Here is a 26,088-nt window from a genome sequence, read left to right as displayed (position 1 = left end):
GCTGCCGCAGGGTCCCGCTACATCGGTGCGTGGGACGCGCAGCCCCGGGCGGCGGCACTCGGTCAGTTACGGCTGTCTGTAAACGGGTTGGGCCGCGGACGTCGCGAAGAGCGCCGTGCAGCGGGGACAGCCGCGGTGTTGGGCTCGGCTCGGTCACCCCGCCGGGGCGGCCGCTCCCGCCCGGCCGAGGGAGTCCCTCTGGCACGGGTGTTGAAAGTGAAGTGCAGCGAAACTTACCTTGGAGAGGGGAGAGTGGTTGCCTAACAGCCTTCAAACCACTCTCTCCTGTGCCTTACGCAAGTGTCTGGGGATGCAGTGCAAGTTTTGTAGGAAATTTGCCCTAGTGCTCTTGGCTGAAATACTCATTCATATTGCTTAGTAAGCCGAGCTGCTTTCTTTGCACAAAAGCTGACTGTCTTCCAGGGATGCTGTGTGTCACCTTTGGCATAGTATCAGATGAAGACATGGGAAAATGTACATGTGTACCTTCCGGACCTATAAAGCATACCTGGCTTATGCATTTGTAATTCTAAATGTACTGGGTGGACCTTTCATAGTAAGACTGGATTTGGTATTTAAATCATAATGAGCTCCTCCTGGCTGTGGCTAGTCAGCAGCCTGCTGCTAGGGCATAAAGTGATGCTCCCCTCAGTGTAGCTTTGCTGAAAGAAGTGTGGACTGGAAATGGGAGGGATAGAAGAGTTTGTGTGAATGTGAGTGGCGGGGGTAGCATGTCTCACGTTAACCAGCTTCTCTCCAAACTGGACACTCCTGTGGTAAAGGAACTATCCGCAAATCTGCGGAGACGCCAGCTGCTGAGATGGAGCGCTCCTCCCTGATTTCAAGTGGGTTTCCCTGCCCTGACAGGTGAATCCAGGGCTTTGGCTGCCCTTTGGAAGGGGACAATGGGTTCGCTGCCATGTGCTTATGTGCGCTATCACAGAGAGGTGTGTGGAAAGGTAGTCCCCGAGGAAAGCAGTCAGTGTGCCTTAATGAGATGAGTTTGTTGCCACCTTAAAGCCCATCACCTTGGACTGACTGGTCTGGTTCTTTCTTGCCTCTGAGGCCTCCCCAGGAAAGCAGAGCTGCTGACTCCTAATGCAACAAAAGGGCTCTATAATTGCTGTAGCAAGGGCGAGTAACACTGCTCTGTGGCTGTCTTTTCTTGTGCCTGCCTCTTCTGCATGTTAGGATATATGTACCAAAAAAAATCTTGGCTGTCCCGCAGTAGGTTTCAACAGATACTGACTTGACAGTTTCTTTCATTGCAGAATGTTTAAAAACGTGGGTTTCAGTAGACACTGTCAAGACTAATCTACACTTTCCTCTGGGTTAATCTGTTGTGACTGGTTTTGGGTGTTGATGGAATAGGAGATGATGTGTTATATAGCTTAAATATAGGGTAAAGATGTAAAAGTGTTTCTACCCAAGTAGGGTTTTTTTAATGAGTCTGGGAGCCTGAGGCTTTTTAATGAATCTGTAACTCCCTGTAGGTTCAACTTAAGCTTGGTCAATGGTTGCTTCATATATGTTTCAGGTATCTGTGGAGTTGTGGATTGTTTTCTTTTTGTTTCTCTGTAAACTCTGCAGTCGAGTAAAACGAGACTTGGACTCAGTTCATCTTGTGCTACAGAATGGCCTGTAATTAGTGTAGCATGTCTTGCTGGTTGCACCTCAGTGAATGATACTGATACTAAGCAGACTATCTTGTGTAGCATCTCAAAGCATGTTTTTTTGTGTAAAGTGCTTTAGTATTTGCTGACTTTGCTGTTCCTCAGATTGCCTGGGGGCAAAGTGGTGGGCATTTCTTTGGAAAGCAGAGGCAGACTGTGGTCTTGTGAGGCTCTCCTGTGCAGGTTATGTCCAGGGTGTCTCTGCACCCCCTTTCCTGAGAAATGCCTGTCCCTATGACACGTGTCAGTAGATAGGTACGTTTTTCTCACCTCTCTTTCCTAATGTCAGTCCATAGTTCTAGTTCTTCATTGGAGGTTTGGCAGTTGGCCAAAGGCAGCTCCTGCCTTCCCCAGTGTATCATTTGGGGCTGACCGCCTGTCTCCCAGTAAATCAGTGTCACTGTATTGATCAGGCCATAAGGTGCTACTAGGCGGCATTTCTCCTCCCATCCCATGGCAGCAGAAGTGCCAGCAGAAACCAGGTGTTTTCTGAGAGTGATGCTGTTGTTTGGGGACCTTTGTTTTTGCTGAGCTTGGAACTGGGCTGGTTGCTTCCCCGGTTGGAAGGTGCTTGCAAGTTTCTGGTGCTTCCCCTGTTTTAAGGGGTGAAGCAGGTAGAGAGCCCTCCTGGGCACCTCAGAGATATCAGCTGGCCTGGAAATGGGAATGGCATGGCCAAAGACTATGCATGGGACATGATACAGTGTGTTTTCATTTTGGGGTCTTTTCTTTCACAGCTGTGATCCTTGAATACCAAATGCCTGCTGAATGAAGGTGAGTTGATAAAACTGTCATGTGTAGAAACTGATTCAGTTCTAGCTGTAGCTGCCTGAATTCAACATCAAATACTTGCTTCATTAGGTACAGTTTTTTGATGCAGGGAACCAAACTGGTTTTGGAAGAAGTCTGATTTGTTTATGACTCTACCTGGTATTGCAGTATTCACCTCCCCACAGCACCTTCTGCATCTTTTCAGGCTGACTACTTGAAGGTGGCAGACTTCTGATTCTTCTCATCCCATGCCTCTCCCTGTAAGTGGTAAGGCTACATTAATCTGTATTCCCTGCAATCTCAAAGCTGGACTGTTTGCAATCTGAAAATGGGTAATTCTTACTATGATAATTTTTCAACTCAAAATTCGTTCAGAGTAATCTGTATCATCAGAGGGGTTTTTTGTTAAGTGTTATTCACATGTCCTGATAATAAGTGAAGCCTGTTGACTTTCTAGAGAGCGATTTGGCATATGGACTTACAAAATAACTTGTTTTAGAAGAGCAGGCCTTTGAAGTTCAAGTGCCACCATTTTATTCAATCCCTTTTTATAATTTTTTTTTCCTATTTTTTGTTAGGCATGCCACAAAACTGCAGATGCTGAGCATTCTTGTGATATCTGCTGCGTGAACATTTTGCTTTGTTCGTGTTTTGTGTGCTCCCTGTGAATTAGGCTGCCTTTTGTTTTCCCTTGGCAGATAGACTAACAAGAGGTCTAGCATACTATATGGAGCTCCTTATTTTAATGAGACCAGCTTCTTTACTGGCTGTTCTGCTGTTGTTTTATTTATTTTTTTTAATCAATGAAGCCTCTTACTGCAACTCTCTTGAGACAATGGCTTTCTTATGCTAAAGAAAAATTTATTCCCCTGGACAAAGCTGGGGGAAGCATAACATGCTCATTAGTAATGCTTGGTATATACACTGCGCTTCCCTTGTTCATTCATAGAAGGAAAAATGACATCAAGAAGAGCATGTCTCTCCCCCCCCAAAATAAAAGGAAAGTGAAAGATACCACTTGGACTGTCTGTGATAAAGTTTGAGAAGTGCTAGCAGTCCTGATACAAGGAAGTGGCTTCAGTCTGAAAACAAACTGGTTGTTCCTTTGCTGGACATTGTAAGTTGTTTGAAATGCCTGACTTGTGTGGTCCTATGTTGCGTGGGAGGAAAAAAAATGAGGAGGGAATGGCACCATTCTGCTTTCTGGGTAAGAAGAAGGGGGAGAATTTTTACAAGAACTGGGTCATCTTTGATGGGCTATTTGGCCTTTTGTTGTAGGAAGGTCAGGTTGTGCAACAGATGGAGGAGAAGAATGCTGTCTATGTATAAAGCTTAAGCATCTGGGACAGGAGAGGGAAGTTATTTATTTTTAAGGGAAAACAGATGAGTTAAAACTGACTGACAATATCTGCAATCTGGTTTCCAGCTTAATCAGTAAGATGAAATTTTATTGCAGCTATTAAGTAATAGAGCAAGACAGTTGCTTTTAACTGGCTTCAAGACACAGATAGGTACATTTTGAGGTTGTAATGCCCTCCACTACCACTGTAGAGAATTATGCTGAGGAAATTCCTTCTGTTACATGTGTTTGTAGCTAACCCGGTAATACTGCACATCTCTAGACCTGAAGTATTCATGGAGAGGCTTACTGAACCCCAGCCCAGTGTAGAGTTTCTGCTGGGTTTTCCCATGATTGAAAGCATGGCTGGAAAATACTGTATTGGTTTCAGGAGAGAAAGGGTTGACCAGATTGCCTCTAAAACTTTCCTTAAGGGTTGTTTTGCCAGGGAATTGTTACAATGACCATATTGTTGCAATAGTTTGCAACCTTGTGTTGAAAAAAACACAGGGGTGTGCTAGCTGCCTGGAAAGTCAAAATCCCATCCGAAGCTAATAAAAACATTGACACTTCTCTCATGTTATCTATGCAAGAAGAAATCCCATTCTTCTGAATTATTTCCTTGCTGTAAGATGTTCATAATCTTCAAAGTATTTAATGTAAACTCAGGATGCATACATGGACGAACGTACAAGATGGTGAATGCCATCGTTGTTAAATCCAAGAATAGTTTGAGTATTTATATTTCTCTTTGGCAAAGTAAATGCCTTACAGCTCCTTAAAATCATGCAAACCTGGGAGCCTTATTTATCCATACAAAGTTAGTTGATACTTTGCTGTAATAACCACTGCTTTATTTAAGGGCAGAGAACTAACTGAAGTTGTCTGAATACTGGATCTAAACCTTAGGTACTAAGATACTTCCCTCTCTCCCCCTCCATTCCTAATCAGACACATTCTTATTTTTCCAAAACAGCACTGATGGGTTTTTCTTGGGATTTTCATGAAAGTAGGAGGGACTGGATTAAAAATGCTCTTCTCTTTCACTAGGGGAAGAAACTAATGTAAATGCAGGTGACCATGCAGAATGCAGTTCAGGTAAATACCTTTTTTACTATTTGAAACCTGTATAATACTTTTTTTTTAAATGCAAAAATCTACCCTGAACAGATGAAGTGCTAGAATCCCCAGAGTTATCTCTGTGGGGTTTTTTTTAAAAAAAAAAAAAAAAAAGTAATAGTTTACCCATTTTACAAATGGAGCAATGTGACAAAATAGATAACCCAGTGTTATATCAGGTGATTCTTTCTTCTCTTAAGTGCTATTACCTAAGAAGGTTTTGAACTCAAAGGATGAAATTATGTTAAAACTTGCTTGATGATTAAGAGGAGTTTTTAAAAACACTATGTTCTAGTTAGTACTTTAGTACGAATAAATATATTTTATAAACTCACACGCTTCCTGAACTGAAAGAAAGTAGTTCATACCAGAAGGACACTGAGGATTTTGTACATGAAATTTGTGTGGTCCTTTTCTTGAAATGTAAAGGAATCTCTCAGTTTGAAAATACACAATCCTTAAGAAAAATGCTAAGAATTTGAAAGTGTGTTTTATTCTTGTACAGGAATATATTTCCTCTTTTAACATCATCATTTTCATGATTTAAGCACAAGGTGCCTCTGAAATGTTTGAACAAAGAAATCAGTGGTCTGTAGTAAATTATGTGATAAACTGCAGATTTCATTATTTTAAATGTGCAGAGGGAAAAAAAAAGCCACAAATTTAATGCATGTTTTCTTTATTTAATATTCAGGGGAACATGCAAGTTTAAATCCAAAAAAAATCAAGAGAATGAATGTAGTAGTACTTTTGATTTACTAATGAGATCTGAGCTGTTTGTGATTACTGTTGTGTTGGTTTGGTGTATCTGTCTGAAGAGGAATGAATGCTTTGAATAATGGATCTCTAGTATAATTCAGAACTGTAAATTTTTTGTCATCTGACTGCAAATATTAGAGCTCACTGTCTTCAGCTTACTAAAATCTTCTTCAGGTGTGGTTTGGTGATGACCTTCCCTTAAGTCCCCGAAGTCCTCTGACTCCCAGACATGGGCCAGGTTTGGCAGATGTGTGCTTGTATGACCAGTGGATATCTGTGCGGCATGAAGCAACTTTGGTGCCTATGCAAGAAGATCTGTCGATCTGGCTGTCTGGCTTACTGGGTGAGGTGAAAAATAAATCACTCTCATAAATTCCAAAGTGCTTTTCAACATTCCAGTCAATGCTGACACTTAATATCTACAGTACTATTAAGATCAGGTGTATTTGAGCCTTAATGGCTAGGAGAATTGCATTAAAATACATGCTTCAGTTTTGGATTTTATTAGCTGCCACCTCTTAGAAGTACAGTGATTAATCATTTTAATTTGTATTTATGAATCTTGCTAGTCTAATTAAAATCTGAGTGGATATTTAATCTTAGTTTTATATATATTTCTACTAATTTTCAGTATTTAACAATGCAGTACATGATATGATGGACAGAATGCTGACTGAATTGCCTCTAAGTTCATATGAAACTTCTTTACCTTCTGTGGAGTAACTCTAATATTGACCTTTTTCAGGAATAGAAATCAAAGCAGAACAACTGCTAGAAGAACTTGATAATGGGGTACTACTCTGCCAATTGGTTGGTGTTCTTCAAAACACAATTAAAAAATGTTGTAGCTCAAATAATTTAAGGGTAAGTCATATTGTGACTTTTTTTTTTAATACATATATAGTCTTTAATTGTAAGTATTAGTAAAAGGAAAGCAGGTAAGCAAGGCTTCCCAAAGCATTCTGTGAGCTGTGTATCCGGAGGCTGATTCACAAGAGTGTGGCATTATAGATGGATAAACTGTCCTTATTCAACAAATGACAGACTTTGTAATCAAACTCTAATGTCCTTATTAGTTTTTTTAGTTTGATTTCAGTAGCGTTCTTGCCAGAGGTAGAGCTAGCCCATGTCTGAAGTTTGTTTCCCTGATAACATCAGTGTGGGTTGGTAACAAGATATCCGTTGGAACTTGGTAAAATGTCTTATTCCAGAAACTGGTGGCTGAACTCTAGTATATAGGTTAGCCATGAAAATATCCATATTGAGATGTACCTGGAGATGTGTTTTTGTTAGGAACCAAGGCTGAGTTGAAATGTGAGTCTCAAGCAACTGGCAGTCTGTGTTTGTGCAATGAAAAATAGTGATGTGTCACTTTGGACTGTAAAACCATGTAACGCTGGTACAGGTAGCATATGTTCAATACACAGGTACCCAGTATAGCTACAGCAATAGTTGGATCCATCAAATAGGTCACATTAGCTGGTGATCTACTAATTGGTAGTTTTTTCCTTGGGGGCAGGAGGAACTGTTTCACCATATCCAGACCATTTTTTTGTGTGTTTACCTCTTACTGTTTTATCTAGTAAAGCAGTTTTAAATAATGGATATGTACCAGTAAGTGATATAATTACTAATATTACATTTATTATTAACTTGGGGGGAGGTGGCAGGACACAAGACAGCAGTCTTAGGATGCCAAATAGTATTTATACAAGAGCCATATGAATGCTGCAAATCCTTAGGGTTTGTTTGGTTGGGTTATTTAAGGAGGACAAGATGTGCAACTTGTGTACCTTTTAACTGGATGTTTAGTTTTGAAGATACCAGTTTAAAACCAAATAGGTAATGAATTGTTTAAAAGGAAACTGCCCTTTGTTCCCTTTTGATTCCTTCTGCTTTCTAGAATGGGCTCTAAAATGTTGAAATCTGGCAGGCAGGTATAGTGTAATTGATTTGGACTTTTCTCTCTGTGCTATGATCAGAGCTTGAGAGCGGGGAATAACTATGTAGACCTGTGAAACCGCCACTAAGACTTACCCCAGCCTGTGGGGGAGCAGCTGTATGGGCAGATTTGGGAGAGGCTGCAGAAGTAATGATCGTTCACTCAGTGACTGTTCACAAAGATAAGGTGGAGTGCCATCTACATTAGCAGAGCTTTTATTTCATAGAATACGGGGTAGGTTGAACACAAAATAGTTACTAACCACTGTTTCTATAGTCAGAATTTACAGTTTATTTTCCTTTGCAAATATGCTTTCAAATCTGTTGGCAATTGATGTGCACACTTGTTTTCTTCCCTTGCCAGAATTTTCCTATGAGAAAAGTTCCATGTAAGAAGGATGCTCCATCAGGATCGTTTTTTGCCAGAGATAATACAGCCAACTTTCTTAACTGGTGTAGAGCCATTGGAGTTGACGAGACTTATCTCTTTGAATCAGAAGGCTTAGGTACATCTATCTTTTTGTAAGATTTGCTTTGATCTGTATGTAGATAACTACCTGGTCAGGGAGATCTCTTGTGTATAGTCTTTTGAAGCCTTTGTCACGATTGTTCCTGTCTTGTGCAAGCTGTTAATGCTTTATTTTATTTTAAGGCAGTGTTCAAGTAAAAGCCTTGAAAAATCAGTTCAGTGATGTCTCTAACTTGCATGATGCTTTTCCAAACTTCTAAAAGTCACTGTGTAGGATGAAGGGAGGAGCAACAGCTGTGAGGCAAACTTGTGCAGTAAAAAGGCCCACTGAGAAACAGAGGAGAAAAGCGTGGTTTAGCTTTCCCTGTGCAAGAAGACCATAGGGCCATGGAGTCAACTCACAATAAGATCCTTTATTTGCTGTTAGAGCTCATTCTTGTTGCAGAAAGCCCTCAGAATAATGCACTCATGACTGCTAAATTTGGTGACTACATCAGGGCGTTGTGCCTGAAGTGGCAACAGTCTGTTGGTAATTAACATTTACTTCAGAACCTACTTGACATGACTCCAAACCTTTTGTATTTTCCCATTTAATAAGATAGTTATAAAACTAAATTGCCAACTGTGTGTATGCCTGCCCCAGTGCACAGTCTGTCCCTTATAACAAACAGCTTCTAGGCTGATCCTTCCAGATGGTATAAATTTTTTTGGGCTGCTAATTAAGAGGAACTGTGCTTTCTTCACATGTTAAATAATGAAGTGCTCTTCTACCAGCTATTATGTCAGTAAAAATTAATACAAATCTTTCTGTGGTGTGCCAACCATTTTTTTTTAATTTTGTGGATTTTTTTAAAAAAAGGCAAAATATCGGTCTGTCAGCAGAATAGCAAAAAATTGCGAAGAACCTTTGTTTTCAACAATCAAATTAATTTGTCACAGTATTTACTAGATTTTCTTGAAGTCTTTGTGCTACTTAATGCTATTTAAATGGGAGACACTATTTTCATTAACTGCTTTTCTTTCAAGCTCTTCTCCCTACGAGTTGGATTGTCTATGCCTTCACTACTGGAGAAGTCATCTTTAAAACAGTTGAGAAAACATCCTCTTTTGCATCTGTCTCATTTTGATTTAACTAGTGAGTGTATCTTCTTTTCCATGACAGGAAATACAGACGAGTAGAACTGAGCTATGAGAAAATTTGTTTTAATATTTTTTTTCAGTTCAACTTGTATGAATTGCATTGCTTAAGCATCTTAGTTCCTGTAAGTGGATGGGTAACTAGAACCTGTTTTAGCCTCCCTGAGATAAGCAGACAGGATGTTCTATTGCTGTGGCTTTTGCTCATAGCCAAGAATTGTTTTGAAGTCTGATTGTAACTCTAGACACAGCTTGCTTTATGGCATAAATAGCTTCTGTGAGCCTTTTTGGCAGTCGAAATGAGCAGACTTGCAGCCTCCTTGATGAAACATTCTTTCCACTGATGTTCTCCATCAAACTTGCAAGTCATTCTTTATGAATGAAATAGGAGAAAGAAAATTTGACTATTGCTTTTTTCCTATCAGATACATACAGCAACACCTCCTGAAAAGTGTGGATGGCTGTGAAGTGACTCCTGAGACAGCAGGAAAGAGAGAGTAGCCATCATGGGATGCCCTTTGACATTGAGACAAAACAAATGTCTTGACTTCTGCTAGGGTTATATTTGAATTTTTCTCTTCTGGATTCAGGCAAATTATACCACTTCTGTCACAGCTGACAAAAACAGGAAAAAAAATATTTAAATGACTTCTAGTACCTTTTAGATTGTGGCTCTGTCAACTTTCTATTCTAGATTTACACTTCATAATCAGATCTTTTAAAAAGTAGACTTACAAACTGGAGTAGATGATGTAAACAAGAACATCTGACTTCATACTCAGCTTATACTTTAGGAAGCACTTCAGTCTTATTTAAAGCAAAATCGTTTTAAATATTAAATTGAACATCAGAAATTTCATCTGTAAATATAGAGCTGGCTCATTAGGTTTCTCTTCAGAGTGAATTTCTGTTTTCTGCTGAATATCATTACTCCATAGCATGAAGAAAGTCAGAGTTGTTCATATAAATGTCACACCATATGAAAATTGTATCTACAGCTTTTCCCTTTTTCACCAATTGATGGTGATGGGGGAAAGAATGGTGCCATGTAGGTGCATTGAGGGAAGTTGAAAGACCTTTCTCTCAGCCTTTAGTTTCTGAGTTACTAGGCGGTGTTCCTAGTTGGCTAAGAAGGCACATGAATGGTTTGTTTTGTAAAGCATTCATGCAGCTGTTCTTAGAACATGTCAAAAGCATCTCAATTTTGAGGCTTTGTGGGGCAGAGGAGGAAGTATTTACCTGTGAGATTTTAAACTATTTTCTTTCTCTGTTCATGGCCTTGTTTCTTTTTAGGTGTGCAAGAAAATGGAAAGATGAAAGTTTCAAGAAACCAAAACAGACATTGTTTTCCTTCTGCCTCTTCTGTTCTTCATTGCAGCAGTAGAAATTTCATCTCATTCTTCAGCACTCCTGGTTGTCATTTAGTGTGCCTATGTGGTTGAGTGCACGCAGCTGCTAGAGCTGCTCTGAACTGAGGGGTGCAAAGCAGCTCTCTCCATTGGGCACTAGCTGCTTTAATGTGGGCACAGTCTTCAAGAAGCAAAGTCTAGTGGAAAACTCTGTGCTAATAACGTATCTGGAATTGTGTTGATTCTTTTCTGTGATCACAGCGCGTATCTGATGTTTGAATCTGAGTTTTTGTCTCTTAAACCAATGTTGTTCTCACCATCTTGTGGTCAGGGAGGGGTTTTGACCATCCTTTTCAGATACAGCCTCACAAAGATACAGTTCTGAAGAAAACCTCTGGGTGGATAGTTTGGAGGGCGGGAACTGATAGAGAGGGGTGAAATGAGGGGTAGAGGAGTCACCACTGGTAAAGTGGTATCTTCTAGTTGAACTGGGTGAATCTGTCGTATAGATGCACCCTTCTGGCGCCCGGAACTTTTAAAGTGATAAGAAAAATAAAATCTGTTGCTTGCTGAAATGGTAAGAATCACCCGGATTATTCTTCCACAGCCAAGGTTTTAAACTACTTAGGCTGACTGACTGCATAGCCATCCACTTGTCAGTTAGGTCCCTTTCTCTGTATTCTCCTATGGCTGTTCACCGATAGAGTGTGTGTGCCTATCTGTATGCACAAGCATGAACAGATGGAGTACCTTTCCTGTTTGCAGTTGTTGAATTCTCTTCATCTTTAATACTGTGATAATGTGTTTGGGGATAGGGAAGGGAAAGCTCTTGGATCTCTTTCTTTCCAGTTCATATCAACAGCATAAAACCAAATAAAGCGTATTTCTCTTAGAAGGTAGAGAAGAGTTTGATTTCAGGAGTTCCCGGATGGGCTTAAACACCTTAGGGAATAGAAAATTAGAGTTGAAAGCATATACTGCTTTATCCATTCTTTGGGTAGAATGGTGGTGAAGTTACAGTCATCTGTTCCTTATCCTCCCCTTCTCTGTAGCTAATTGCACAGGCCTCCCCACAGTAAATATGAGCTGTAACTCCCTTTTATTCTCTTCCCATTTAGTTTTGCACAAGGATCCAAGACAAGTGTATCTTTGTCTGTTGGAAATTGGGCGCATTGTATCCAGGTATGTGATCTGCATGTGCTTTTCACAAGAAATTGAAGAATGCATTCTATTAAGTAAAAGCTAAGACAAAGTTAAGACAATATGCAGTCATTAAGTGCAATGCAGTAGATGTTAATTCTGTGTAGAAAGTATTGAGTAGCTTTTCTAGGACCACTGTATGAGTGTTTTTTTCAAGTACTTATCAAACTCTTCATGGAAAGGTGCTGATCCACACAGCTTCTTATGACTGTTTCAGTGCTATGTTCAGCTTATAAGTATGTGTATATCTTGGAAGAGCTTACTGAATATTAAGTACAGTTTTAAGGTCTTTAATTTTTTTTAAGCTTTTTGGCAGGTATCTCATTCTCTAAATTTAGACTTCTAATTTATTTCTAATGCAGAGCTGGAAGCTTTAAGATCATCTAAATTGGATGTGACCTGAATTGTGTGGTATTGACAGTATTTTTACTGCCTTCTGTGGCAGCTCCAAGACCACCTTTCTAGTAGAAACTTAGAGGTGCTCCTTGTCTTTGGATTATCAAGGCAGTTATTCCTCTGACTGATTTAGTGCTGTTTCCTGTCAGTCAAGCCACACAGAATTTTGCATGTTTGTTATCAATTTCTTTTTGTTTTCTTTAGTAAATTAGCAATTAAACTCTATACTTCTGTATTTGAGGTATGGAGTTGAACCTCCTGTACTAATAAAACTAGAGAAGGAAATTGAACTAGAAGAAACGCTGCTGATGACTGCTGGACCACCATCACCTATTAGCACAGAAAAGTCATGTTGTCACCATGGGGAGCTACATGAGGCAGTAAGAACTACTTGTTTATTGTGATATGGGCTTTAATCAAATTCTTACATTTAGTACTTATATGATCTGGTTTAGTAAGCATAGGCTGGTTTTTGTCTAATAGTTGTGAACCTCCTTAAATAGAAAATAGAAAACAGAAGGTTATGAACCTCTTCTGAACAAGTATTTTTTTTGAAAATGTAAGCAATATGCTGTCCTATATGTTTTAGAGTTAATGTCTCAATGCATATAATTTGCCTTGATTTCTCACACCACCATCACACCCCTTCATTGCTTCTTTGGGTATAAGAAATACTCATTCAGTTTTTCTAGTGTGTCAGTATGTTATGACTGTAACATGCTTCTCTTCAATTTGATGTTAAAGTAGGCCTTGATGAAACTCTTGGAAGAATCGACTTTAAATAAAACCTCTGTAGCTGTACTGATTGCAAATGAGTATGTATGCAGAAAGGAAAATGATTTGTACATCTTGTGAACTGGTCCAAAAGGAATGATGAATGACTCTCCTGTTTTGCTTTAAAATGCATGTTGAGACTTTAAAATAAATTTATTTTTAAAGGTCCTCCATGTTGTAATGTAGAACTTCCACTACTTTGGGAATGTTAGCCATCAGGTCCTCACTCCCTTTGAAAAACCTTGCTATTTCTTTTGCTTGGCAATAGTCTCGATCTTCCAATTTTTTAAGTTTCTAAGTAGCTGTAAGAAGCACATCTTCTCTAACCCTGGACTTATTTGGGTACTACCTTTTTCCTTTTTTTAGTGGTTTCCTTCTTGGGTGCCACATAGAAGATTAACTTATAAAATCATTACAAAAAGTTAGGGAGAATGCTGAAGTAGACCTGAGTCTGGTGTAGCAATGGATTTGGTCACTGGAGAGGCCCAGGCACTTGTTTCAATTTCTAGAGTTCATAACAGTGTCTTAATTTACAAGGTTGTGGTTGGAATTGATGCCACTATGCATAGTATTATGAATAAATTTTAAAAATGAAAGTAGAAATAACTTAAACTTGAAGAAATAATGAAAATTGGATTGGAACAACTCAAAATATTTGCCTGTACGTATGGTTCTTCCTTTTAATCTTTTGCTTACGTTTTGAGGCTCTATGTAGCTGAAATTTTCTTGAGAGAATAGAATTCTAGTTTTCTTAGATAATGGGATGAAAATATCAGTATCTTTTCATGTATTAAATCTCTAAATTGTTAAACACATGCTTCTGTCAAAATACTAACAAATGCTTTCAATTTTAATAACTAGGTTAAACATATAGCAGAAGATCCTCCCTGCAGTTGTTCCCATCGATTTTCAATTGAGTACTTATCGGAAGGACGTTATAGACTGGGAGATAAAATACTCTTCATACGAGTAAGTAGTTTCTCAGTATCCCAATTTAGATTCATAACTGGGAGAAAAATGCTTTTAAGTGGAATACCTCATTTTTATGGTATTGTTTGAGAAACACAGAATGATGTAGGTTGGGATGCCACATCAACCGATCCCCTATTCAAAGTAGGATAGATCTTAACCGTTGATTTTGCAACCACACTAAGTTAATGCTTTTCTGTGGTGTTTCTAAAATTTCAGTAATGACTTGTCATATAAATGAGGATAATGCTTATTTATAGCATAGGATAGAAAGTCCCGAGAACGTTGCTTGTTCAAAATCTTGGGGTTTATAATTTGCAGTTGAGCACTCTGTTCAGCAGACATAACTGTGTTATGAGGACATCCATAATTTGAACAAAACCTGTATCCAAAACTCTGTATACTACATAAAGATGTTGACAGAATGGTTAAAATGTCTTCTGTATATATGCTTTCATTACTTCCCAACACATAATGACTGTCTCTTCAGGAGAAACTATTTCATAAAAGAATTGGGAAGCATAAACCTTATTTATGACACAATTTCTCTTATTTTTAAATGTTTCTCTGTAAGAAAGAGGTCCTGTTTGTTAGTCAGTTTCAATAAATGTTAATGTAAGATGACATAATGCTGCATAAAACAAGATAGAAATTTTTCTTGTTCTTCTGCTTCCACCCCTTTTTTGTCCATTCTCAGATGCTACATGGCAAGCATGTGATGGTACGTGTTGGTGGAGGCTGGGACACTCTTCAAGGTTTTCTGCTTAAATATGATCCATGCAGAGTGCTTCAGTTTGCAACTCTGGAACAAAAAATACTGGCCTTTCAGAAAGGGGTCACCAGTGACAGTGCCCCCAACTCGTCAGCTAGAATTCAGGAACCTCCTGTTATGAATCCAATGTCAGCTGTCAATATGTTTCAAAATCAGCCATCAAAACCCCCAACTCCTGTTTCAGCTCTTGGGGCCAGTGCCAAGAAGGCTTTAGCTAAGCGTCCTCAGTCCCCTGCCCTGGCATCGCCAAAAGTGCCAGTGCCCCCATCCCCCACATCAAAGTTGTTGCCCATCAGGTCCAAATTACAGGGGTCTTCAGCAACAGGCCTTCAGTCCCCTTTCAGACCATTAGCTGGCATCTCAAAGAAACTGGAGTCTCCTGCACACAACTTGCCAGTTTCTGCTCCTTCACAGCCTCCAAACAAAAGCTCTTCATCTGCAGGAATGAGAACAGCTCTTGTTCACTCTGAAACATTGCGTAAACGTATTCGGTCCCCTGATGCTCCCAAGGTGAAATTTGCCCTGCCTCAGAGCTCCCTCGTGCCAGGGCTACATCCTGTGCTCTCATCCTCTAAAACACAGCCATCTCGCTTGCCTGGGACAGCTGAAACAATGTCTTCAAAACAGAAGCACGTCCCTGCTAAATGCAAACCTGTATCTGTCACTAAAACCAAAGTGAATTCTGTTGCTCAGAGGGCTGCTCAGCTGCCTGTTACAAATCTCTGTGCTGTTGCCAAGTTTGCACATTCTCAGCAGCTCCCTGCAAAACCTCCTGGAAATGCTATTCATACGTCTGGAACTGAGACTCAGCATCCTCGGAAACCTCCACAAACAGTTTCTGACCTTGCAAGGAACCTGAAAAGTGCTTCAGTCCTAAAACACTCAGCTTCTGTACCTTCCCTTGCAGTTAGTAAAGCATCAAAGTCACCACCTACAATGGTATCAAAGAGCAAAAATGTATCATCAGCTGTCAATAAGCAGCCAGATGTCAGTCAACCCCCTCGGGTTGGACCCACTTCATTTAGGCCTCCTGAACGCACTCCCTTATCTGTTGTACGGCTTCCTCAAACTTCGGCCAAAGCGGCAGTAACCAAAAAAAAGCCAGAGCAGCCTTCCACAAAAAGTCAGCCTTCAACCAAAAACTTGCAAGTAAATGAAAGCTTGGCCCCAGCAGCCAAGAAGCCTCTCCCTAAGGGAAAATCAGCAACGGCATGTAACAAAGGAACGCCTGGTGTATCAAAAGGTCCTTTTACAAAGAGCAGGCAAGATGATCACTATTTTGTTATGACAGGGAGTAAAAAACCCAGAAAGTAAACTTATTTCTTACTTTCTGTGGAAGTCTTAGATGGGCGTCTTGTATCTGCTATACTGAGGACAAGGAAAAAAGTTAAATAACACTACATTTACCATGAAATATTAGGTATAACCTACATTTTGCTGCATAACTTCCAGCAAGAAATGTATTTATTTTGTAGTTTAGAAACTTCTATTTGGATATATTTAAAAGTGAGCTTGCTTGCTGTGTAGCACTATGGGATAGACAATATCACTGTTTGCTGCTAGCCTGACCTGCTGTGGGGAAGGCAGGAGGGAGGAAAGGGGAGCTAGGGCTGCTGCTTTTGCTGCCGCTCATTTTCATGGAGCAAAGCCTGCCCAAGGAACATCTACCCAGGGCAAAGCGTGAGTGATTCTGGCGGTTCTGGCACATCTACATCAAGGCCCATGGCAAGCAATACAACTGTGTGCAAGCTGTAAAATTTCTAATACCTCAAACAAAACTATGGTTTTTGAAGTTCACCAGCATTGTAGAACCAAAATTTGGGTCATCTGCATGTATGAGAAAGAAATCTCTAGTCATGTTTAGATTTCATAGCTGCCTTTATCAGTGTTCACTGTGTCCCCCATATGCCTTAAAGTGGATTCAGCTTGCTTGGAACTGAAGTCATCTTGGTTTGTGTCAAGTTGGACATGGAAAATCCTAGCCTTGATTGCTCACTCTCATTGTGCCTTAGCCTCTCATAGATCTCTTCATTGAGCAATGCTACTTTTAAAACCCTGGGCAGATAACCTTGCTTAGTTCATGTTTAAATCTGACTATAAATGAGCCCATTCTTTCCTAGAAAGAAAGCTCTCGCTGCATGGAGAGAAGCTCCTGAGTTGCTGGGAGGGTGCCTTCCCCTGGGATGGAGCCCCAAAGCAGCTCTAGCTCCAGTAACACATTACTGCAAGTACTGACCTGCACTGACAGAGTCTTAGTGCTCTGTGGGAGCAACCTTTACATGTAAAAAAGAATTGCTAAATACTACTCTCAGCGCTACAAGTTGTTTTTTGTGGGCAGTCTTAGTCTGCAGTGATCTTTATTATTTTATTTATGGAGACCTTACTGTCTCTCCTATATTACTTTCTGGAGTTGAGGAGTAGTTTCCCAAAGAGGTAATGAGGGACTGCATTTGCTTTAAACATCTGAAGATGCCAGAAAACTATGCACTGTTTATGCCCTCAACTCCTGAAGGCTTTCAGTGGGTTTGACATCTTTGGTGCTCAACACCTTTAACCTGAACAGAAATGAGTCTTATGGTAGATTAATAAAAACTACTGTCTCTGAGAGTAGTGTTGTTTGGGTTATTTTGGGTTTAATGAACAGTCCTTCCTGCAGACACTGAGGAGCTCTCAGGGTCTGTGAACACACTGGTGACTTAAACACACCATCACTTCTGCTCTCTGTTCCCAGGATATTTACTTATGGGTAGGAGAAGAGCTGCATGGAAACTGCAGTTTCTGAAATTATATATTTAATATGGGGTTTTTTTCCCTAGAACTAGAGTAAACAAGTATCATAAACTGAGTTCTCATGTGCAGTGGCAAAGTCATTGAGCTGCCTTTCTGAGCACCTTGTTAGCTTTTTTATTTATGATTATTTATGCATATCTACTGTACAGTACTGCTTACAACCTGCTGGGAGTAAACAGTAAACACCAATATCCAAACTGTAGGAAGAGAACAGATCTGTTTTAATAACATGGACACAAGTCCCTCAAGCTCACATACAAAGTTGTATGTTTGGGGAAGGCCTTTGGCTTACTTGCTTTATAAATATACTGGTCAAAGCCACTACTTCAAATGTTAAGAACAGTATTGACTGTAGTGGACTGCTTTCAGGTTTGATAAATTTGGCACACAATTTCATATGCTAAAAGCATTTTACAGTAGATGACTTTGCTTTTGATTTTGGACTTCCAAATAGTGAGTTACCATGCAGTATATCTCATGCATATTAATAGCTGAATTCTTACGGTTTCTTTCTGTACTGGCTCTGGCTGAGATAGAGTTAGCTTTCTTCGCAGTAGCCCTTATGGTGCTGTGTTTTCAGATTTGTGACTAAACCAGTGTTGATAACGCACCAATGGTTCAGCTGTTGCTGAACAGTCCTTGCCCTGGGTCAAGACTTTCTTTTCACTGCTGTGCCCCCACAGTAAGTAGGCTGAGGGTGGGCAAGAGATTGAGATGCAGCTAGGACAGCCAACCTGAACTGGCTGAAGGGGTATTCCATATTGTGTATGGCGATTTGTCTTTTTTTCTTTCCTTCACTTACTAAACTGTCTTTATCTCAGCCTGAGAGTTTTCTTGCCTTTGCTGCTCTTCTGTTCCTTGTCTTGCTGGGGATGGAGGGAAAAGTAAGTGAGCGAGCAGCTGTGTGGGGTGCTCAGCTGCTGGCTAGGGTCAACCCACAATACCTTTGGAACTGTTTACAAGGTTTGCAGTAGTAATTTAAACACTGAGGCTTTTGGATCTCAGTGCAAAGGTATCTTAACATCTACCTTTTTGAACTATAACTTCAGAGAAAATGAAGCAGATGGCTTCATCTTTGTGATTTGCTATCTCATGTAATAGACTGAATTTTATGGTTCAAAATGAAATAAAAGTTATAAGTTTTTTACAGTTGAAAATTAGCTAGTCTGAAGATAGGTCACCTGTTAAATGTGGGTAGGCTTGATTTTCTTACAAAAAATATATTTGAACATGGTTCAGGCTGTGAATATTGCAGTCTCTAACTTCATAGTTATATTCTGACTACCGGAGTCATGTAACTTGAGGTGAACCAAGAATAAGATGTAACAAAGTACCTCCTAATGGAAATACATACTCTTTTTGCAGTGTTTACATTGCCAAATAGCAAGTCTAATATTCAGCTTCTATTAGTTTTTGTAAGGGAAAGATAACTTGGAGCAAGAATCTGACTGAATTCTCCATGTGTTATCGATGTCCTGTATGAGTACTTACTGTAAATAAACATATACTGCACCTTTTTTATGTGCACGCATTTTTTTTTTCCCCTACTGTTACCTTTTGTGGGGAGGGAAGGAGAATGTATTTCAGAAGGCTTATGGTTTTGTTCTACCACTACATAAATAGTAGCTTTCATCACAGGGTATTATAAAGACATAAATAGCTGCTTCTAATCCACTGCTTTGTTTGGAGTCCAAGACCTTTTTACTCTGATCCTCGTTTCAGTATGACTAATGGAGTAGAAGGGCTTCCTACTCTTTCCTAGCTGACAATGTGCCTGAATAGTTTCAGATATGCCTTTAAGAGTTTTATTCTTTGAAGCTCTATCTGAAATATAAAGCACTTATGTGCCAGTATTTTCCATGCTTATATCCTGTCAGCAAACTTTAGACCCATCTCTGTGCATGCTGCCATCAATAACAAATCTAATTGGTTTTATTGAGGGGAGAATTGGGTCTTTTCCCTGGAGTCACCTAATTAACTTTTTTTGGTCCCTATTTGATTTTTTTTTTAAATGTTTTAATACCTGCAGTTCTTTGCCTGTTCCAAAGTGGTTTCAGTTCCTGTCAGTCTGATGCTGGTGCCTAGTCATATAGATATACTTATCCTTCCACTTCAGCTTTGTCTAGTAAGTGCGTTCTTGTGGCATCTACCGTACTCATTCCGTAAGTATCCTAACCATCAAACTACAACATCATGCCTTCTTGGTCCGGGGAATCTTAAATCATTTACTGTTCACCAGTAAAGCTTTAAAAGGAGATAGGGAAGATGCTTTTTCCTCCTACTCCAAAACTGCCTTTATTGCTGTTAGGTATTACACATTCTGGTGAAATTGCATGTTTTATTCTGAATGAGGATGAAGTGATGTCTTCTCCTTCCTGGGTTAGCTTTCTAGACTTTAGACCTTAATAGTAAATCTGGGATTGTTCACACTTTTTATGGGTAGGCATAGAGGATTGGTAATCACTTTTTTTCAAAAAAGGTCTTCTAGTATCCACAGTCCAAAGCCATTCCTCTAAGTCAGGGCAGAGGCATTCCTGAAGTCTTAAGCTCTTGCTTCTTGAACTCCACTGAAGAGTGTAATTTCAGGTTGTGTCCCAGCTCACAACTAGGCAGTGGGCAATGCTAGATCCTTGCTAAACCTATAGGTGCATCAAAATCAGAATAGCCTCTGGTGCATTCTAGGTGCTAAGGGCTCTGGCTGCTACTCCCACATGGAGTTCCTAACCTGGAGAAGCCAGGCTTTTCTGTATTCCCTTGCGCTGACGGTGTGCAACTCCCCAACAGGATGTCCTGCAACCACATTTTCTTTGCCAGGGATGTATTGCTCAGTGCAACTGTCATGCTCTTCACCAAGTTATCCCTACTTTCCTAGTAATTGTATGGCTGTTACATTGTCTTGTAGGAAAATCTACATACTTCCTACAGTGTTCACCAAAATATTCCTTATTAAGATGCTGAAAGTCTGGGTGTCAGAAAAGCACATTTTATTGTATTGTGACAGTGTATTCTCAAAATTTCAGCTGTTCAGTCAACAGAACATCTTTTCTTTCTCTTGTTCTCACCGTGATCCCTCAGGCCTACAAACGTCTGGATGCTGTACACCATATGTGTTTTGTACATCTATTATAACTACAGCCCTCTCTGTTTGGATCTGCTGTTCTGAAGAAAAGGAGGAAAGGGCACTTGCATCTGCACTCCCTTTACTTGCTAGTTCTTAGGCTGGAGAAGTGCTGTATAGAGTGATCCTGCTTGTCACTACTTCATGATAGTGAGTTAGGCAAATAAAGTTTGACATGCTTTAGTTAGACTAGATTCCCTTTAGTAGGAGGAGAAATCCCTGCAATAATCTTAATATTTGCTTCTGGAATGACAAACTGGATTAGATCCCGTTCTTCATGTTGATTGAAGAGTAGCTAACAGTGTGTACTAGAACTTGAGCAAGTCTAAGCATACTCATGCTGAAGGTTCCCATGCAGTCACCTCAGTCTAGTTCTTTCAGCTTGTGAATGTCCCTCACCTGAACCATGAGGCTCATCTTATTTGATGTCATTGCTCTCAAAGTCCTTTAGTAGCGAATGGTCTGTTGCCCATTACTAACATATAAACTGGATTGAGTACCCTGAGGACATATTCCAAAGTCATATTGAAGCATGCAAAAGAGTGAAGCTACAAATCAGTCTTTCTGGTTGGTTGGTTGGGTGTTTTTTTTTTTACCACAGCCCTACATATTTCACATAGTAAAACCTGGCTGTGCTCCTAATGGGTGTTTCACTTATAATAGACAAAGCCAACTGGACCTTCTGGTACAAAAATTCTGTTCAGAATGAAATGAGCAAAAGGCAAAGGCCATCTCCATGGATTTTGGGCCCCATAGGAAGATGCCATGAGATGGCGAAAATGTACCTCGCTTAGGATTGACAGCAAAAAGCGAGAAACGGCAGGAAAGTCAATGAAAACTAGCCTTCTTAGACTTGTATGGCTGATGTAAGGGCCCTGCAGAACTGGGCTGCTTGCTCTGTGACACCTCAAAACTTTTTTCCATGCTAGTATCTGACATAGAACCATATACCTAGTAATATATGGAAAACTCCTGAGTTTGCATTGGTGAAGTACACACGAATGTATGCAGTTTGAAGAACTTCATTTATGGCTCAGCAATTTCATATGTGTATATATACACACACACAACATAAATGTGATAAAATTCAAGGCTATTTTCCATCTAAAACTTCAAGCAACTATAGCTTCAAACATCAAACTTTACAGCTCCTTCTCTATTTCCCTACAGGGAAAGGGAAATGTTAGATGAGTGAGTTCTATGGGGCCATCTGGTGTCTATGAATTTAATAGAGGCTGTTCCAGCAATATTAAGACCTTTAACTTCTCTTAAAATTCACATGCAAAACCTTTCTCTGATTCAAATTAGACCTTTTAGCTAGTAGAATCCAAATGTATGCAATAAATAATGCAAGAGATGTTTAACTTTGTAAGACCCTTTCATTTCATGCAAACCCATTTTTGAAAACCTCATTTTCATTTTCCTTTTTTCGGAGCCAAGACTGAAAATCACTTCCTTACTAAAAGTTTTGAAAAATAAATTATGTGAAGTGTAAATAAGCTTAACACTTTTATGCATTTCAGACATCTTAAGAAAAAGTAAACCATTAAAATATTTGAGAGGTGAGATCTGCTCACATTACAGATCTAGCTAGCCAGTAATCCCTATTAACTCAGAAATGAACTTTCAGGTGTGTTACCCGGTGGGAATGCCAGCAGTGGATGGCTTTCCAGTTGGGGAGGGGAACTGATGTTGTCTAAATCAATGCTGTTATAGCACCTTGTGCAAAGTATTGGGTTCCAGATGGAAGAAAAACCTTACAGGACCAGAGCAGCTGGCTATTTCTCTGAGGAATGTAGCTAGGCAGAAAATACTGACAGATCTTATGCTAAGAGTTTTTAGGAGGTGGGATTGCAGCACAGAACTTGGATATCAGACTGACCTTTAGTGCTGAGACAGAAAGTACTGTGCAAAGCTGAGGACCTACAAAACAAAGCCAAGCTTGCACGTTTCCCCCCAAAAAGACCCTGTTTGGATATTCACACAGGAAAAGTAGCATGCATTAGTGTTTGTCAAAGTACTCAAACATGGCACCTCACAAAAACCATAAAAAGATCAGTTACATGCATATTTACAGTGTGAAAGTATATGCTTTGCCTCTCTTGCATTTGGAAATAAAACTAATTGTTGAAATTCAGGTTTAGAATAATGCAATTTGCTGATCTTTTATATAAGCAATATTATTATTTTTTACTTTTCTGAAGTGAGGCTGCTGTAACAGAGAGTTCCTCGTACTGGAACCTATATTCCCAGAAGAACATAAATAATTACCGTGGTGTGTCGTTCTGATGAACAGTACGCTGTTTCGCAGCTTTTTTTTTTTTTTTTTCGCTGAGTATACTATTCTATAGACACCTGTGAAACAAGACCATAATAAATTAGTCTTATTGTGTACACACTGCAGCATTGACCCTTACAGTACCTTGGAAATATTTATTGCTGCATCCAAAGAAAAGAGCAGCAGATTGAGTTTATTTAAAAATCAAACTAAATATAAATGCTTTTGGTCTATAGTCCTGGAACTAGGCTCTTGTACATCATTACTTTAGAATTGTGAGATTTTTGTGAATAAACAGTTTTACGGTCTGGATTTTAATATGTCCTCAGCTATAGTAGGATATTTAGCTATGTCAAATTAGTTACAAATATATCCATAAAGAAGCATTTTTGCTATCCAGTGATCTACATGAAAATGGTCATAAGAACATCTATGCTAGCTTATGCCTGGTTTTGACTGTGTAAAGAAAAATGTTGGGAATTTTTTTGGTGATTTCCTGCTTAGGAATCCACTGGTTTAAGACACTGGAATGCAAAAGTATCGTGTTAGGGCTGTGAAGTCAAGCATTCACAGTTTAGAAAATGTTATAATTCAGATGCCCAGTGCAACTTTTTCACTTGTGTGCATGCAGCATGTATTTTGGCATACACTTTCATTACAATTTATGCTCTGGGTTTTATTTTCATCAGGATGCTGTTTCACTCAGCATGTAGAAGAAACAGCTCTAACTGCATGAGCAATTCTTCAGTATTTGGGATTCTCCCTGTACTTCAGCATGTGGCCCTATGCTGAAGACAGTGATTCATTGTCATGAGTCCTTCCAGGATCTCACTGACAGCACCTGAGTGCTTCTTGAGGTGTTTTTGAGGCTTATCTCCTTAAATAGGAAGATCAAGGCTGAAAGTTGCTGAGATTAAAACTCAGGTGAGTTGTGTTGTCTTGCACTTCACTGTTCAAAGTAGTTAGTGTGACACAGGGCTGAATTACTTAAAAATTTCTGGTGACTTTACTTGCAGCTGGAAGTGTTTAGCAGCTTTGCAAATTTGACTAATGGGCTTAAGTCAGACACTTGTATAATGAGAAAGGGTAGTGGTCCCTTGTGAAAGGGTGAGCTTAATTTATTTGTCTGGTATCATGCAGAGAGGGAAAGAAATAAAAGAATATATAAATTTTGTTACTAGAGTCTAGAATTAGTTGCCTGCAGCAAAAGATGAGAGAGTTGTCCAGCTTTCCTGTATTACCTAAGTGTGTTCATCCCCATCTATCAATCGTGTACAAGCAGAACCAGTCTTCAGGAAGTTACAACTCATATCATCTTAAACGCATATAAGAGATCTGAGTTCAGTGGCTACAAGATATTCTGACCAATTTAACTGTTATTTCCTAAATTTATAATGTCTGACTCCTCAGCGTTATTTATATTTTTTAGTATGGTTTTATATGTTGCTCTGTAGAATGAAACCTGAAGTATCTCTAGGTGTTCCACAAGCTCTGGATCACACTGTAAGTATTGCTGGACTAGAAGACTGTTGTAGGTCCTTTCTAACTGAGCTATTCAACTCTACATGTCACTGCCACAAATGTTCCTCTTCAAACCAAGCAAAAGTAGGCACCTGTGTTTGTGAAAGATTAATCTAGATTCACATGGAGTTTCTGTTATTCAGATGGGTTTGGGCTATAAGGAGACAGTACAGTCCCCGTGCCAAAGGTGAAAGAACATAATTAAGAAAGAGTAACTGCATACAACATATAGCTGATGTTTTATTATTTACCTTTTTTGGATTATTTATCTTTTTAGCCAGTGGTTACTAGCTTAGTCGACAAACTTCTTGCAAACATTCTTACAGAAATGGGTACCTGGAGAGCAGTAATTAGTGAGAGAATATTGCTCTTACTGTGCCTTTGCAAAAAGGCTTTGCATAATTGGTTTTCCAAGAATTGTGTTTTAGAGCAATTTATAAAGTTTTAAAAAAAGCACATAAACTTATTTTAGGATTTTACTGATTTTCACCACCTTCTCCAATAAGGCAATTATATTCATCAGTCACAAATTCATACCTTTGGTCTCAAAATCATAGAATCATTAGAATTCTATGTCCAAGTTTCTATAACTACATTGTTCAGACCTTGCCTTCTCCCTCTTCATCCCCAGAACAGTCCCAAGCTATAACCAGCTCAGCCACATACTGTGCTCTGCTGCCTGGAACAAGAAGCATTGTCACACTTGGAAGATTAAAAAGTTGTATCTCTATAGCAACTCTCCAAACCCCAAAATAATAAACTAAGAAATTTTGACCAAGAAGAACCTGGCAGCCAGGTGACTGCTCATGGTTTGGATTGGAGTGATGTTGCCTTCATGGTGCTGGACGACTAAGATCTCTGTAAAGCAAAGGCATTCAGTTTGCAGATATCATTCCTGTTGTCAGCTCACCTTTTTACTTCTCTGGGAAGACTCTTCTTTGGAAATGCTCATTACCAAATGTCCTAGTAGGTAATGAATTAAGGCAACATTTGGCTTAGCTTGCCTTTCATTTGACACATGGATAAACACAAAGGAATTTAAAAAATGAAGTAGAAATCCAGTTTTTGGAAAAATATTGCAGTGTCTGTAAAAACAAATTAAGTCATATTGTGATAATAAAGTGTTTGGTTTTAGCTGAACAAGTACTGTCCTTTGTACAATCTGATTCTGCACAGACAGACTAGTAAAAATTCAAGGGCATGCATGCGCTGTTACACTGCTTGAGTTTTCACAGATTTCTGCAATTCATGAAATTTAAGAGAAACATGAGATGTAATGATGTCTCTTGATGCTAGGTCATCCCAATATTTTAACTGGAGCTTGATATGTAGTGGTGGTTTGACAGGCTCTTTGGAAACATGGCTCAGGCTCTTTGTCTGCATGCTTTATTTCTATACAGCAGGAATTCTTCAGCTTGTGCTAAGGCCAATGGGGACCTTTTTGTGCATAAAGCTAAGCTCATGCTCAAAAGGTTACAAAAATGTACTTTAATGAGCAATCTGCCAAGGGAGACAGCCTCTCCTTTCATGTTTTTCCTAGGAGTGATGTCTGTGCAATACTATGTAGTGAAAATTTAGACTTGCCATTAAATTCAGCAGGTGCAAGTTAGTAATAACAAAGGAGAGTTTGTTAAGGTAAAAGCAGCTATTGTATATACCCGTTCTTTTGCTCATAATCCTATACTAAGAACTAGAAAACAGTCCCTTGATTAT

The 26,088-nt window shown here is 39.4% G+C and overlaps 1 protein-coding gene across 4 annotated transcripts; it reads left to right on the top strand.

Moving 5' to 3' along the window:
• Positions 1 to 727: 727 nt before the first annotated feature.
• GAS2L3 (growth arrest specific 2 like 3) lies at positions 728 to 18,965 on the top strand. Of its 4 annotated transcripts, XM_026868334.1 has the most exons (10): positions 728 to 2,447; positions 2,541 to 2,704; positions 4,834 to 4,881; positions 5,836 to 6,004; positions 6,407 to 6,525; positions 7,967 to 8,108; positions 11,676 to 11,739; positions 12,395 to 12,533; positions 13,789 to 13,896; positions 14,594 to 18,965. In XM_026868334.1, exons 3-10 carry the CDS (start codon positions 4,852 to 4,854, stop codon positions 15,980 to 15,982), a joined length of 2,160 nt encoding a protein of 719 aa, XP_026724135.1. In that variant the 5' UTR covers positions 728 to 2,447; positions 2,541 to 2,704; positions 4,834 to 4,851; the 3' UTR covers positions 15,983 to 18,965. The 4 variants fall into 4 exon arrangements, with proteins under 4 accessions (XP_026724135.1, XP_026724136.1, XP_026724133.1 ...); XM_026868335.1 differs by lacking the exon at positions 2,541 to 2,704; XM_026868332.1 differs by lacking the exons at positions 728 to 2,447; positions 2,541 to 2,704 and adding an exon at positions 3,438 to 3,561.
• The last annotated feature ends 7,123 nt before the right edge of the window (positions 18,966 to 26,088 follow it).

Source organism: Athene cunicularia (assembly GCF_003259725.1).
Source record: "Athene cunicularia isolate RWA chromosome 1 unlocalized genomic scaffold, athCun1 chr1_part2, whole genome shotgun sequence".
NCBI lineage: Eukaryota > Metazoa > Chordata > Aves > Strigiformes > Strigidae > Athene > Athene cunicularia.
This window is presented reverse-complemented; position numbering and strand designations above follow the sequence as displayed.